This window comes from Salmo salar, chromosome ssa03, assembly GCF_905237065.1.
Source record: "Salmo salar chromosome ssa03, Ssal_v3.1, whole genome shotgun sequence".
Taxonomy (NCBI): domain Eukaryota; kingdom Metazoa; phylum Chordata; class Actinopteri; order Salmoniformes; family Salmonidae; genus Salmo; species Salmo salar.
In genome coordinates this window covers 62410171-62424894 of record NC_059444.1, presented here as the reverse complement: position 1 = coordinate 62424894, position 14724 = coordinate 62410171, and the positions used below count along the sequence as shown (strand labels likewise).

At 42.0% G+C, this 14724-nt stretch overlaps 1 protein-coding gene across 3 annotated transcripts; it reads right to left on the bottom strand.

The window, feature by feature from the left end:
* Positions 1-9703: 9703 nt before the first annotated feature.
* On the bottom strand, positions 9704-12123 carry psmg3 (proteasome (prosome, macropain) assembly chaperone 3). 3 transcript variants are annotated; one of them, NM_001140788.1, is given in 3 exon segments: positions 9704-10035; positions 10169-10399; positions 10832-10968. In NM_001140788.1, coding segments are annotated over 2 exon segments (369 nt in total). In that variant the 5' UTR covers positions 10385-10399; positions 10832-10968; the 3' UTR covers positions 9704-9882.
* Between the last annotated feature and the right edge of the window lie 2601 nt (positions 12124-14724).

Genomic DNA, 14724 nt, shown 5'->3' with positions numbered 1-14724 from the left:
AGTCGTGTGTGTGTGTAATAAGTGAGAACTATGTGGATACATGTGGTCTGTGATTGTGAGGCCAGTTGGACATACTGCCAAATTCTCTTGGATTTAAAAAAAATATTTCAGCTCATGAAACATGGGACCAACACTTTACACTGAAAAAATATATAAACGCAACATGTAAAGTGTTGTTACCATGTTTAAAAAACGGACAAAATAAAGCCCAGAAATGCTCAATACCCACAAAAAGCTTATTTCTATTAAATTTTGGGCACAACCCTGTTATTGAGCATTTCTCCTTAGCCAAAGTGTGACATCAAGAAGCTGATTAAACGGCATGATCATTACACAGGTGCACCTTGTGCCGGGGACAATAAAAAGCCACTTTAAAATGTGCACACAACACAATGCAACAGATGTCTCAAGTTGAGGGAGCGTGCAATTGGAATGTTGACAGCAGGAAGGTCCACCAGAGCTGTTGCTAGAGAATTGAATGTTAATTTCTCTACTACAAGCTGCCTCCAATGTAATTTTAGAGAATTTGGCAGTACGTCCAACCAGGCTCACAAACGCAGACTACAGCCCAGGACCTTCACATTCGGCTTCTTCACCAACAGGATCGTCTGAGGGGTGGGGGAGTTGCTGAGGAGTATTTCTGTCTGTAATAAAGCATTTTTGTGGGGAAAAACTAATGTTGATTGGCTGGGCCTGGCTCCCCAGTGGGTGGGCCTATGCCCTCCCAGGCCAAAAAAATGGCTGCATCCCTGCCCAGTCATATGAAATCCATAGATTAGGGCCTAATGAATTTCTTTCAATTGACTGATTTCCTTATATGAACTGTAACTCAGTAGAATCTTTTGAAATTGTTGAATGTTGTGTTTATATTTTTGTTAAATTTATATACAGTTGAAGTCGGAAGTTTACATACACTTAGCTTGAAGTCATTAAAACTTGTTTTTCAACCACTCCACAAATTTCTTGTTAACAAACTATAGTTTTGGCAAGTCGGTTAGGACATCTACTTTGCGCATGAAACAAGTCATTTTTCCAACAATTGTTTACAGACAGATTATAACACTTATAATTCAATGTATCACAATTCCAGTGGGTCAGAAGTTTACATACACTAAGTTGACTGTGCCTTTAAACAGCTTGGAAAATTCCAGAAAACGATGTCATGGCTTTAGAAGCTTCTGATAGGCTAATTGGCATAATTTGAGTCAATTGGAGGTGTACCTGTGGATTTATTTCAAGGCCTAACTTCAAACTCAGTGCCTCTTTGCTTGACATCATGGGAAAATCAAAAGAAATCAGCAAAAACCTCAGAAAATAAATTGTAGACCTCCGCAAGTCTGATTCATCCTTGGGAACAATTTCCAAACACCTGAAGGTACCATGTTCATCTGTACAAACAATAGTACCCAAGTATAAACACCATGGGACCACACAGCCGTCATACCGCTCAGGAAGGCGACGCGTTCTTTCTCCTAGAGATGAACGTACTTTGGTGCGAAAAGTGCAAATCAATCCAAGAACAACAGCAAAGGACCTTGTGAAGATGCTGGAGGAAACAGGTACAAAAGTATCTATATCCACAGTAAAACGAGTCCTATATCGACATAACCTGAAAGGCCGCTCAGCAAGAATAAAGTCACTTCTCCAAAACCGCCATTAAAAAGCCAGACTACGGTTTGCAACTGCACATGGGGACAAAGATTGTACTTTTTGGAGAAATGTCCTCTGGTCTGATGAAACAAAAATAGAACTGTTTGGCCATAATGACCATTGTTATGTTTGGAAGAAAAAGAGGGAGGCTTGCAAGCCGAAGAACACCATCCCAACCGTGAAGCACAGGGGTGGCAGCATCATGTTGTGGGGGTGCTTTGCTGAAGGAGGGACTAGTGCACTTAACCTGTTGGGGCTACAGGTTAGCAATGAACCCCGAGTCGGGATTGCTAACAAGGCTGGAAATTCAAAACATCAAAAATCTAATAATTTCAATTTCTCAAACAATCAACTATTTTACACAATTTAAAAGATAAACATCTCCTTAATCTAACCACATTGTTCGATTTTCAAAGAGGCTTTACGGCAAAAGCATAAAGTTAGATTATGTTAGGACAGTACATAGCCACAAAAGTACAAACATCCAATTTCAATTCAAGGTCAGGCGTCACCAAAAGCAGAAACCAGCTAAAATTATGCACCAACCTTTGACAATCTCCATCAGATGACACTCCTAGGACATTATGTTATACAATACATGCATTTTTTATTCCATCAAGTTCATATTTATATCCAAAAACAGCATTTTACAGTAGCGTGAAATTCAGATTTTTTTCTTCTCTGAAATGCTTCCGGTGAACATAACAAAATTACTATTCGAAAACATTGGTAAATTATAATATTGTCATTCAAAGAATAATATATTATCATCTCGTAATTGCTACCGAATGGCCAGATCTCAAAATAACTTTACTGGGAAATCACATTTTGCAATAAACGGGGTGCTATGCTAAGAACAATAAGCTATGCTATACAGTTAGCATCATCTAATATCGATAATAACATTGTAAATATCCCCTTACCTTTGATTATCTCCATCAGAAGGCACTGCCAGGTCCAGAACAAATGTGGTTTCTTTTGACAAAGTTCATAATTTATGTCCAAATAACACCAAGTAGTTTGCGTTCATTATGCTCCCACAAAACGTGGTGGGGGGGGGGGGTGTAAAATCACGCCGAAAAGCTAAAAAAAAAACTAGTAAATAATCTATTTACGTTCGTTCAAACATGTCAAACGTTGTTTATCATTAATCTTTTGGTCCATTTTTAACGTTAAACATCAGTAATATTTTCACACAACCTATCCTATGTCTAGATAAACAATTGTGACAAACTCACGCTTCTCAGATTTATGCGCAGGCGCAAAAAAATGAAGTGACGACGTATCAACTTCCATGCATTCTAATTTGCTCTCTGTTTATCATAGACGCTTCAAACAACTTTATAAAGATCGTTGACATCTAGTGGAAGCCGTAGGAGTTGCGAAATGAATCCTATGGTATCTATAAAACAATGACACTAAATAGTACAGTCACAAAATTCACATTTTTTTAAATCTATTTTTCACAGGTTTTTGCCTGCAATATGAGTTTTGTTATACTTACAGACACCATTCAAACTGTTTTAGAAAATTCAGAGTGTTTTCTATCCTAATGTGTTAATAATAAGCATATCCTAGCTTCTGAGTTGGTGTAGGAGGCAGTTAAAAATGGGCACATATTTTTTTCCAAATTTCTCAATACTGCCCCCGAGCCCCAACAGATGGCCTCAAGAGGCAGGAAAATTATGTGGATATATTGAAGCAACATGTCAAGACATCAGTAAGGAAGTTAAAGCTTGGTCGCAAATGGGTCTTCCAAATGGACAATGACCCCAAGCATACTTCCAAAGTTGTGGCAAAATGGCTTAAGGACAACAATGTCAAAGTATTGGAGTGGCCATCACAAAGCCCTGACCTCAATCCCACTGAAACAGCGTGTGCGAGCAAGGAGACCTAGAAACCTGACTCAGTTACACCAGCTCTGTCAGGAGGAATGGGCCAAAATTCACTCAACTTATTGTGGGAAGCTTGTGGAAGGCTACCCAAAATGTTTGACCCAACAATTTAAAGACAATGCTACCAAATACAAATTGAGTGAACAGTCATGGCAAAATGTTTTGAGAATTAAATTAATATTTGTGTCAACAAAGTTTGCTGCTTCAGTGTCTAGATATTTTTGTCAGATGTTACTATGGAATACTGCAGTATAATTACAAGCATTTCATAAATGTCAAAGGCTTTTATTGACAATTACATGAAGTTGATGCAAAAAGTCAGCATTTGCAGTGTTGACTCTTCTTTTTCAAGACCTCTGCAATCCGCCCTGGCATGCTGTCAATTAACTTCTGGGCCACATCCTGACTGATGGCAGCCCATTCTTGCATAATCAATGCTTGGAGTTTGTCAGAATTTGTGGGTTTTTTGTTTGTCCACTCGCCTCTTGAGGATTGACAACAAGTTCTCAATGGGATTAAGGTCTGGGGAGTTTCTTGGCCATGGTCCCAAAATATCAATGTTTTGTTCCACGAGCCACTTAGTTATCACTTTTGCCTTATGACAAGGTGCTTCATCATGCTGGAAAAGGCATTGTTTGTCACCAAACTGTTCCTGGATGGTTGGGAGAAGTTGCTCTCGGAGGATGTGTTGGTACCATTCTTTATTGATGGCTGTGTTCTTAGGCAAAATTTGTGAGTGAGCCCACTCCCTTGGCTGAGAAGCAACCCCACACATGAATGGCCTCAGGATGCTTTACTGTTGGCATGACACAGGACTGATGGTAGCGCTCACCTTGTCTTCTCCGGACAAGCTTTTTTTCCGGATGCCCCAAACAATCGGAAAGGGGATTCATCAGAGAAAATTCCTTTACTCCAGTCCTCAGCAGTCCAATCCCTGTACCTTTTGCAGAACATCAGTCTGTCCCTGATGTTTTTCCTGGAGAGAAATGGCTTCTTTGCTGCCCTTCTTGACACCAGGCCATCCTCCAAAAGTCCTCGCCTCACTGTGTGTGCAGATGCACTCATACCTGCCTGCTGCCATTCCTGAGCAAGCTCTGTACTGGTGGTGGCCCGATCCCGCAGCTGAATCAACTTTAGGAGACGGTCCTGGTGCTTGCTGGACTTTCTTGGGTGCCCTGAAGCCTTCTTCACAAGAATTGAACCACTCTCCTTGAAGTTCTTGATGATCCGATAAATGGTTGATTTAGGTGTAATCTTACTGGCAGCAATATCCTTGCCTGTGAAGCCCTTTTTGTGCAAAGCAATGATGACGGCACGTTCTTCCTTGCAGGTAACCATGGTTGACAGAGGAAGAGCAATGATTCCAAGCACCACCCTTCTTTTGAAGCTTCCAGTCTGTTATTCGAACTCAAATCAGCATGACAGAGTGATCTCCAGCCTTGTTCTCATCAACACTCACACCTGTGTTAATGAGAGAATCACTGACATGTCAGCTGGTCCTTTTGTGGCAGGGCTGAAAAGCAGTGGAAATCTTTTTGGGGGATTCAGTTCATTTGCATGGCAAAGAGGGACTTTGCAATTAATTGCAATTAATCTGATCACTCTTCATAACATTCTGGAGTATATGCAAATTGCCATCATATATTACATAATATTTGTGTCATTCTCAAAACTTTTGGCCACGACTGTATGTAAACTTCTGACCCATTGGGAATGTGATGAAAGAAATAACAGCTGAAATAAATCCTTCTCTCTCCTATTAGTCTGACATTTCACATTCTTAAAATGAAGTGGTGATCCTAACTGTCCTAAAACAGGGAATTTTTACTAGGATTAAATGTCAGGGATTGTGAAAAATGTATTTGACTAAGGTGTATGTAAACTTCCAACTATTATGTGCATAGTGTTTATTCTAGTGTTGCATTAGCCTTCACTGTAGAATCAAGTCCAGTGTGAACCAGTGGCGGTTCTAGACCATTTCAACTGGGGGGGCCAAGGTGGGGCCAGTTGTACGGTTAGAGGGGCCAGTTACATTAGACGTTATTGTTGTCATATCGTTTTCTTCACTGCATTGCAGGCATTAGCAGGCAAAAGACCATGTTCATAATCATCATCGTTGCCACTCTCTAATAACGGATGTAAAAAAAGAACGATAGCAAAAATTAGTTATGTAAAAATGATTTCATACTCCACATTTAGGGGGGCCACAAGGGGGTCCAAAATTGTTGTCACAGGGGCACTGCCCCCCCCAAAAAATTGAACTCAGCTGCATCCTGTTTCCATTGATCATCGTTGAAATGTTTCTACCACTTGATTTGAGTCCACCTGTGGTAAATTCAATTGATTGGACATGATTTGGAAAGGAACACAACTGACTATATAAGGTCCCACAGTTGACAGTGCATGACAGATTAAAAACCAAGTCATGAGGTCGAAGGAATTGTCCGTAGAGTGCCGAGACAGGGTACTAAAAGGGTACTAAAATATTTCTGCAGCTTTGAAGGTCCCCAATAACACCGTGGCCTCCATCATTCTTAAATGGAAGAAGTTCGGAACCAACAAGGCTCTTCCTAGAGCTGACCACCTGGCCAAACTGAGCAATCAGGAGAGAAGGGCCTTGGTCAGGGAGGAGACCAAGAACCCGATGGTCACTGACAGAGCTCTAGAGTTCCTCTGTGGAGATGGGAGAACCTTCCAGAAGGACAACCATCTCTGCAGCCCTCCACCAATCAAGCCTTTATGATAGAGTGGCCAGACGGAAGCCACTCCTCAGTAAAAGGCACATGACAGCCCGCTTGGTTTGCCAAAAGTAACCTAAAGACTCTCAGACCATGAGAAACAAGATTCTCTGGTCTGATGAAACCAAGATGGAATTCTTTGGCCTGAATGTCAAGTGTCACGTCTGGAGGAAACCTGGCCCCCTCCCTACGGTGAAGCATGGTGGTGGCAGCATCATGCTGTGGGGATGGTTTTCAGCGGCAGGGACTGGGAGACTAGTCAGGATCGAGGCAAAGATGAACGGAGTAAGGTACAGAGAGATCCTTAATGAAAACCTGCTCCAGAGTGCACAGGACCTCAGACTGGGGCGAAGGTTCGCCTTCCAACAGGACAACAACCCTAAGCACACAGCCAAGACAACACAGGAGTGACTTCGGGACAAGTCTCTGAATGTCCTTGAGTGGCCCAGCCAGAGCCCGGACTTGAACCCAAATGAACATCTCTGGAGAGACCTGAAAATAGCTGTGTAGCGACGCTCCCCATCCAACCTGACAGAGCTTGAGAGGATCTGCAGAGAAGAATGGGAGAAACTTCCCAAATACAGGTGTGCCAAGCTTAGCATCATACCTAAGAACATTCGAGGCTGAAATCACTGTCAAAGGTGCTTCAACAAAGTACTGAGTAAAGGGTCTGAATACTTATGTAAATGTGACATTTCAGTTTTTTATTGGTAATAAATTAACAAAAATGTGTTAACCAATTTTTGCTTTGTCATTATGCGGTATTGTGTGTCGATTGAGGAAATGATTTAAGGCTGTAACGTAACAAAATGTGGAAAAAGTCAAGGGACCTGAATACTTTCCGAAGGCACTGTATGAGGTGTGTGTGTGTGTGTGTGTGTATATACACTGCTCAAAAAAATAAAGGGAACACTTAAACAACACAATGTAACTCCAAGTCAATCACACTTCTGTGAAATCAAACTGTCCGCTTAGGAAGCAACACTGATTGACAATACATTTCACATGCTGTTGTGCAAATGGAATAGACAACAGGTGGAAATGATAGGCAATTAGCAAGACACCCCCAATAAAGGAGTGGTTCTGCAGGTGGGGACCACAGACCACTTCTCAGTTCCTATGCTTCCTGGCTGATGTTTTGGTCACTTTTGAATGCTGGCGGTGCTTTCACTCTAGTGGTAGCATGCGACGGAGTCTATAACCCACACAAGTGGCTCAGGTAGTGCAGCTCATCCAGGATGGCACATCAATGTGAGCTGTGGGAAGAAGGTTTGCTGTGTCTGTCAGCGTAGTGTCCAGAGCATGGAGGCGCTACCAGGAGACAGGCCAGTACATCAGGAGACGTGGAGGAGGCCGTAGGAGGGCAACAACCCAGCAGCAGGACCGCTACCTCCACCTTTGTGCAAGGAGGAGCAGGAGGAGCACTGCCAGAGCCCTGCAAAATGACCTCCAGCAGGCCACAAATGTGCATGTGTCTGCTCAAACGGTCAGAAACAGACTCCATGAGGGTGGTATGAGGGCCCGACGTCCACAGGTGGGGGTTGTGCTTACAGCCCAACACCGTGCAGGACGTTTGGCATTTGCCAGAGAACACCAAGATTGGCAAATTCGCCACTGGCGCCCTGTGCTCTTCACAGATGAAAGCAGGTTCACACTGAGCACGTGACAGAGTCTGGAGACGCTGTGGAAAATGTTCTGCTGCCTGCAACATCCTCCAGCATGACCGGTTTGGCGGTGGGTCAGTCATGGTGTGGCTTGGCATTTTTTTGGCATTTTGGGCATTTCCTCCATGTGCTCGCCAGAGGTAGCCTGACTGCCATTAGGTACCGAGATGAGATCCTCAGACCCCTTGTGAGACCATATGCTGGTGCGGTTGGCCCTGGGTTCCTCCTAAAGCAACACAATGCTAGACCTCATGTGGCTGGAGTGTGTCAGCAGTTCCAGCAAGAGGAAGGCATTGATGCTATGGACTGGCCTGCCTGTTCCCCAGACCTGAATCCAATTGAGCACATCTGGGCCATCATGTCTCGCTCCATACACCAACGCCACGTTGCACCACAGACTGTCCAGGAGTTGGCGGATGCTTTAGTCCAGGTCTGGGAGGAGATCCCTCAGGAGACCATCCGCCACCTCATCAGGAGCATGCCCAGGCGTTGTAGGGAGGTCATACAGGCACGTGGAGGCCACACACACTACTGAGCCTCATTTTGACTTGTTTTAAGGACATTACATCAAAGTTGGATCAGCCTGTAGTGTGGTTTTCCACTTTAATTTTGAGTGTGACTCCAAATCCAGACCTCCTTGGGTTGATAAATTGGATTTCTATTGATTATTTTTGTGTGAGTTTGTTGTCAACACATTCAACTATGTAAACAAAAATGTATTTAATAAGATTATTTATTTCATTCAGATCTAGGATGTGTTGTTTAAGTGTTCCCTTCATTTTTTTGAGCAGTATATTTACTACCGTTCAAAAGTTTGCAGTCACTGAGAAATGTCCTTGTTTTTCAAAGAAAACCTATTTTTTTGTCCATTAAAATACCATCAAATTGATCAGAAACAGTGTAGACATCGTTAAGGTTGTAAATTACTATTGTAGCTGGAAATGGCAGATTTTTTTATGGAATATCTACATAGGCGTACAGAGGCCCATTATCAGCAACCATCACTCCTGTGTTCCAATGTCAACGTTGTGTTAGCTAATGCAAGTTTATTATTTTAAAAGGCTAATTGATCATTAGAAAACCCTTTTGCAATTATGTTAGCACAGCTGAAAACTGTTGTTCTAATCAAAGAAGCAATAAAACTGACCATCTTTACACTAGTTGGGTATCTGGAGCATCAGCATTTGTGGGTTTTATTACAGGCTCAAAATGGCTAGAAACAAAGACCTTTCTTCTGAAACTTGTCAGTTTATTCTTGTTCTGAGAAATGATGGCTATTCCATGCGAGAAATTGCCAAGAAACTGAATATCTGGTAAAACGCTGTGTATTACTCCCTTCACAGAACAGAGCAAACTGGCTCTAACCAGAATAGAAAGAGTGGGACGCCCCGGTGCACAACTGAGCAAGACGACAAGTACATTAGTGTCTAGTTTGAGAAACAGACGCCTCACAAGTCCTCAACTGGCAGCTTCATTATATAGTACCCGCAAAACACCAGTCTTAAACAACATTTTCTTTAAAAAACAAGGACATTTAAGTGAACCCAAACTTTCATATCACAGCAATCAATCAAATGCTATTTTGCATGTGAATTTCATGGGAATGAGATGCATTCGCTCCTTCATTTATATTTGTGTTAGTTTTGCACTAACAGTATTCAGTGTGGCTTTAAAATCGAGATGGTTGTCTCAAACAGAGTAAGTTTGTGGCCATTGGTTTCCACACAATCAACAAAATTCCACAGGCATTTATAATGCATAAACTTCCCATTTATATGGCATTTATTTCCACAAGCTTAGAAGTAACAACAGATAACAAAATACATTTTAAAGGATGTAAAAATATTGAGGAAAAAATGTGTTAAGTGTATGAAGCCTTTTCTGAAATTGTCTTTCCAGGTAGGCTATTCGGTTGCTTGTTCCCTGTACCAGTAGTTACCAGACTTGACAACTTTTGATTACATCTTTCATTGCCTTTATTGCTTCTATGGAACTATCCTTGAGTGCCAACCCCAGTAGAACAGGCCTGTTGCCTGCCTCTTGTGACACAAATGTTGCCAAGTTTTTGGCACAGACGTGTGTCAAAGCCTGCAGAGAGAAATAAAACAAGACCGTGTGTGAGGAAGAGTGTAGCCAGCCATATACATACTCATAGTAGTCCATTACGGTAATACAATGCTACTAATATTATGAAAAATTCCAGTGGTGTCTAGCTGCTTACCTCTTCTTTTCCCAGCAATACTTTGGTGGTGAACATGGGAGTGCTGATATCACCTGATCTGGAGTCAGGTGTGACTGATACTAAAGTGCCAATCTTTCCATACTGTGTGAGGACTATAAATATGTAGTTACTGAACTCTGTGCAAACAACCTGTGTGGATATTCCATTGATTGATTTCTCTGTCTGCTTTGATCTGATGAGAGGCTGAGTTGACATGGTTTTCTTTCTGTCCTGAAACAAAAAAAAAGACATGTAAGCAACACATTGAGAAAAGTAAACATTACGGCACATGATTATTCTATTGCAAAATAAAAATAATTTTCAAAGAGTATTCTCAAGCATATATCGCTAGCATTAAGTCAAAATACAGCATAATGAAAGTACAAGACCAAACTTTAATTCGACAACTTTGACCAAGCTCTCTATTACAACAACCAGAATCTCAGACATGTTTTGGGTTAGATAACCTTCTACTGGGCTAATGCAGGCTGAAGAACCAAAGTCTCGCCCTGCTGCTGTGGCATTTCATATCGGCAAGCAGAACTAGGATATTCCGAGGCCGCACTGACACATCGATGTTAGGCAGCTGCTATAGCTACGCTTGTTCGAAAAAAATAGTCAGATACCGATAGATTTTCTAAATAGTGGTGAAATATTTCTCACCGTGTGCCTGTTTGGTTCCGTTTGCCGTGAACTTCAATACTAACCTTTATTGAAGGCTGTTTATTATAAGCATTGATATCGTCTGCAGTTTCAGATTCTCAAGCGTCCCTCTCTAAATTTCGCACATGCGCACTACCACTGAAGGAATTGACGCTGCAGGTCCTGTCGCTTCTAATGGCAGATCTGAGATCAGCCATATTGAGCCTGTGTGCGTTGGTATTTTCATTTGTAAACACAATCATGATTGTGATACAAAATGATTTTGGATGTGTCTAGACTGAAGGTATGGCAATGGCATATTCCATCTTCGGAGTATGAATTCTAGTCTGGGTATCAGTCTGTTTCCACTCATTGTCAAACTGCATATTGAACGTTGAAATTACCGAAAGGCCAGTCTCTTTGGCATGGAGTGGAAACTGATAAATACCTGTATTCAAAGGGCATGAAATGCTATAGAGACGCAGGTGCAACTGTGGGTTTGTTAACCCGTTTCCCCCCTTGAAAGTTCGGAAAATTGTTCATTTTGTGTGTTATAGTAGGCATATTGTTTTCGGTTTAGGCCGCACTACACCACAATGTTTTGAAGTAATCTCGAATGCTACTCTTGTGGTAGGGAAAGGAAAAGTAGCCTAGGGTCACTGTCCAAACAATTAAAAGACACACCCTATTCCCTCAACTCTCAAATTAAGTGGACACTTCTGATGACGTCTGACGAGTATACACCTGCAGGGCAAGGGGTGAGAGAGGAAGGAATTATTTTTAAATGGACCACCCTTGGCTGGAAATTCGTCACTCATTCATCCCGCGATTATTGTGTTTTCAGTCACCGGTAGCTTGTGGGTGCTTTATATGCGCTAAGTCAATGATGAGTGCATGTCTACTTATATTAAATATATAATTATTAACATATTAGCCTACTGTGTGATAGCTAGCAAATTAATTGGCTAACTAACGTAAGCCTGCCTAGCTGGAACTTCTGAAGAAGGAAAAAAAAAATATTTCTGCAATTTTCAAAAGATAACCAAACAAAAACATATTTACTCTTTACAAGACGTGTTTGTAACGTCATGTGCACTAGTAGCACATTTTCTAACTTATTTGCATTCGTTTTTGCTTACACTTGTATGTTGACTTCTCCATTGATGTTGTTTAAGTTTTCGCTGACGTTTCAGGCCACGGAGAGAACATAATTGTACACTTGCAAAGCCGACTAAAAACGAGGGCTGAGGAGCTTGCGTGGCTAATAATTTGGACCGCCCTCCAAGATGGTGATAGGGATTCCCCCAAGGGCATAAGGCGAGTCAGGGTAAGTGGATAAGGGTGTGTCTTTTAAGTGTTTGGACTGCATCCCAGGCCTACCTCACTGAAAAATAAAGGAGAAGGAACTAAAATTGAGTTGAGTGATTCATTGAGTTGGGATGTGGCCATTGTTATAAATGTTTCATAAAATAAGCCGGACATAAGCCTACTTGCATTCAGTTTTCAGAATGCGTCGGATTTGGATGGATATCAGGAGTATCCAGCAGCACAGCATAAACCATGAAAAAACAGCCCAAGAGCATTATTCCTCCTCCACCCAACTTTACATTTGGTACTATGCATTGGGGCAGGTAGCGTTCTCCTGCCATCTGCCAAGACAATATTTGTCCATCAGACTGCCAGATGATGAATCGTGATTCATCATTCCAGATGCTTGGCATTACGCATGGTGATCTTAGGCTTGTGTGCAGCTGCTCGGCCATGGAAACACATTTCATGAACAGCTCTTGTACTGACCTTGCTTCCAGAGGCAGTTTAGAACTCGATAGTCAGTGTTGCATCAGATGATTTTTATGCACATACTCGGTGGTCCCACTCCCATTCTGTGAGCTTGTGTGGCCTACCACTTCTTGACAAGGACAGCTCTAGCAGGGCAGAAATTTGATGAACTGACTTGTTGGAAAGGTGGCATCCTATGACAGTGCCACGTTGAAAGTCATTGAGCACTTCAGTAAGGACATTCTACTGCCAATGTTTGTCTATGGAGATTGCTTATGCACCTGTCATCAATGGGTGTGGCTGAAATAGTCGAATCCACTAATTTGAAGGGGTGTCCACATACTCTTGTATATATAGTATTTAATTTAGGTCTTGTGCATCATGCACGTTCGTGCAGTTGTGTAGGCTACAGAACACAAGGGAGGGAACCATCCCTCATGTCAAAGTCTGTCATCAAATATGACAACATAGCATATAAAGTTATCCAGCTAACTTTCTAAGGCTGTCTTAAACATACAAAAAGAAAGATAAACCTGAAATGGAAATTGTAGGCTAACAACCAACCCTGTCTGTGTGTGACCTTTCTGATTTCTTATTCTTAGTGAACTTTGATAAAATACTTCTAATTGGAGATTTTGGTAGTCATGCTGATAATCTCACACCATACACCTTTGTACCCTATGTTTTTATTTATTTACATCAGAGTTGGACCATTTCCCTTTCAAACAACAAGGTGTTTTTTTCTGCTAGGCCTGCCATCTGAAAGTGAAACCCCAGGTAGCGGGACTCAAGGACACCCAGCTGAGGGGTGCTTGATAAGGTGAAACCTCCACGAAGAACTCTCCTTTCATGTTATCTTCGTCCTCAGTCTGAGCGTCCCACAGGAGAGCGCATAACTATTCCGCTGAGCTATTTGACATTTTGTATCATGTTCACAGTGATGACTCTTTGTGCATCATCCTGGCGCTGCACTGGCAGACTTCAGGGGAGTCTCGCTGCATCGCGTCCACCTGAAAAAAGTTGCAAAGCTTGCATTTTTGTCACCAGGGCTACGTTCCCTTCATTTGACTAACATAGGCAGGCTCATCTCTTCCTGACTGAAGGAGCAGCTGTCACCACTGTAGACCATATGGATGTGGCAAATATTGGGGGCGTAGTAGCTTTGCTTGCTGTTGATGCATATTAATGAATAGCTGTTGCTACATGACAGTGCCATTTTTTAAATCCCCTCAACAATTAAGATGTTTCCCTACTTTATAGCCTACAACGTTGGTCTGGTTTTCAAGAACAGAATGAGTCTAGCCCTGCTGTGTTTGGATCTCCAATCTCCATTCCAAGGTGTGGTGTAGATTCACACAACACCCTCTCACAGCATTTCGTATTATTCTGTATGTAAATCCGACACACTTAATTTAGAATATGATACTGTATGTTACATTTCATATGTGTAACGTGTATGCTGGAATTTGGGAATCAAGTTCAGGGAGTGTATTTAATAACTCAATAAACATAGAACAAAAGCAGAAACACGAGTAGCGAACAGACATGAACACTGGAACAGAAACAATAAAGCCTAGGGATAGAACCAAAGGAGTGACATAAACTCAGCAAAAAAAGAAACGTCCTCACTGTCAACTGCGTTTATTTTCAGCAAACTTAACATATGTTCATACAAATATTTACACAACAAGATTCAACAACTGAGACATAAACTGAACAAGTTCCACAGACATGTGACTAATAGAAATGGAATAATGTGTCCCTGAACAAAGGAAGGGTCAAAATCAAAAGTAACAGTCAGTATCTGGTGTGGCCACCAGCTGCATTAAGTACTGCAGTGCATCTCTTCCTCATGGACTGCACCAGATTTGCCAGTTCTTGCTTTGAGATGTTACCCCACTCTTCCACCTGCAAGTTCCCAGACATTTCTGGGGGTGAAAGGCCCTATCCCTCACCTTCCGATCCAACAGGTCCCAGACGTGCTCAAAGGGATTGAGATCCGGGCTCTTCACTGGCCATGGCAGAACACTGACATTCCTGTCTTGCAGGAAATCACGCACAGAATGAGTAATTGGGATGGTGGCATTGTCATGCTGGAGGGTCATGTCAGGATTAGCCTGCAGGAAGGGTGCCAC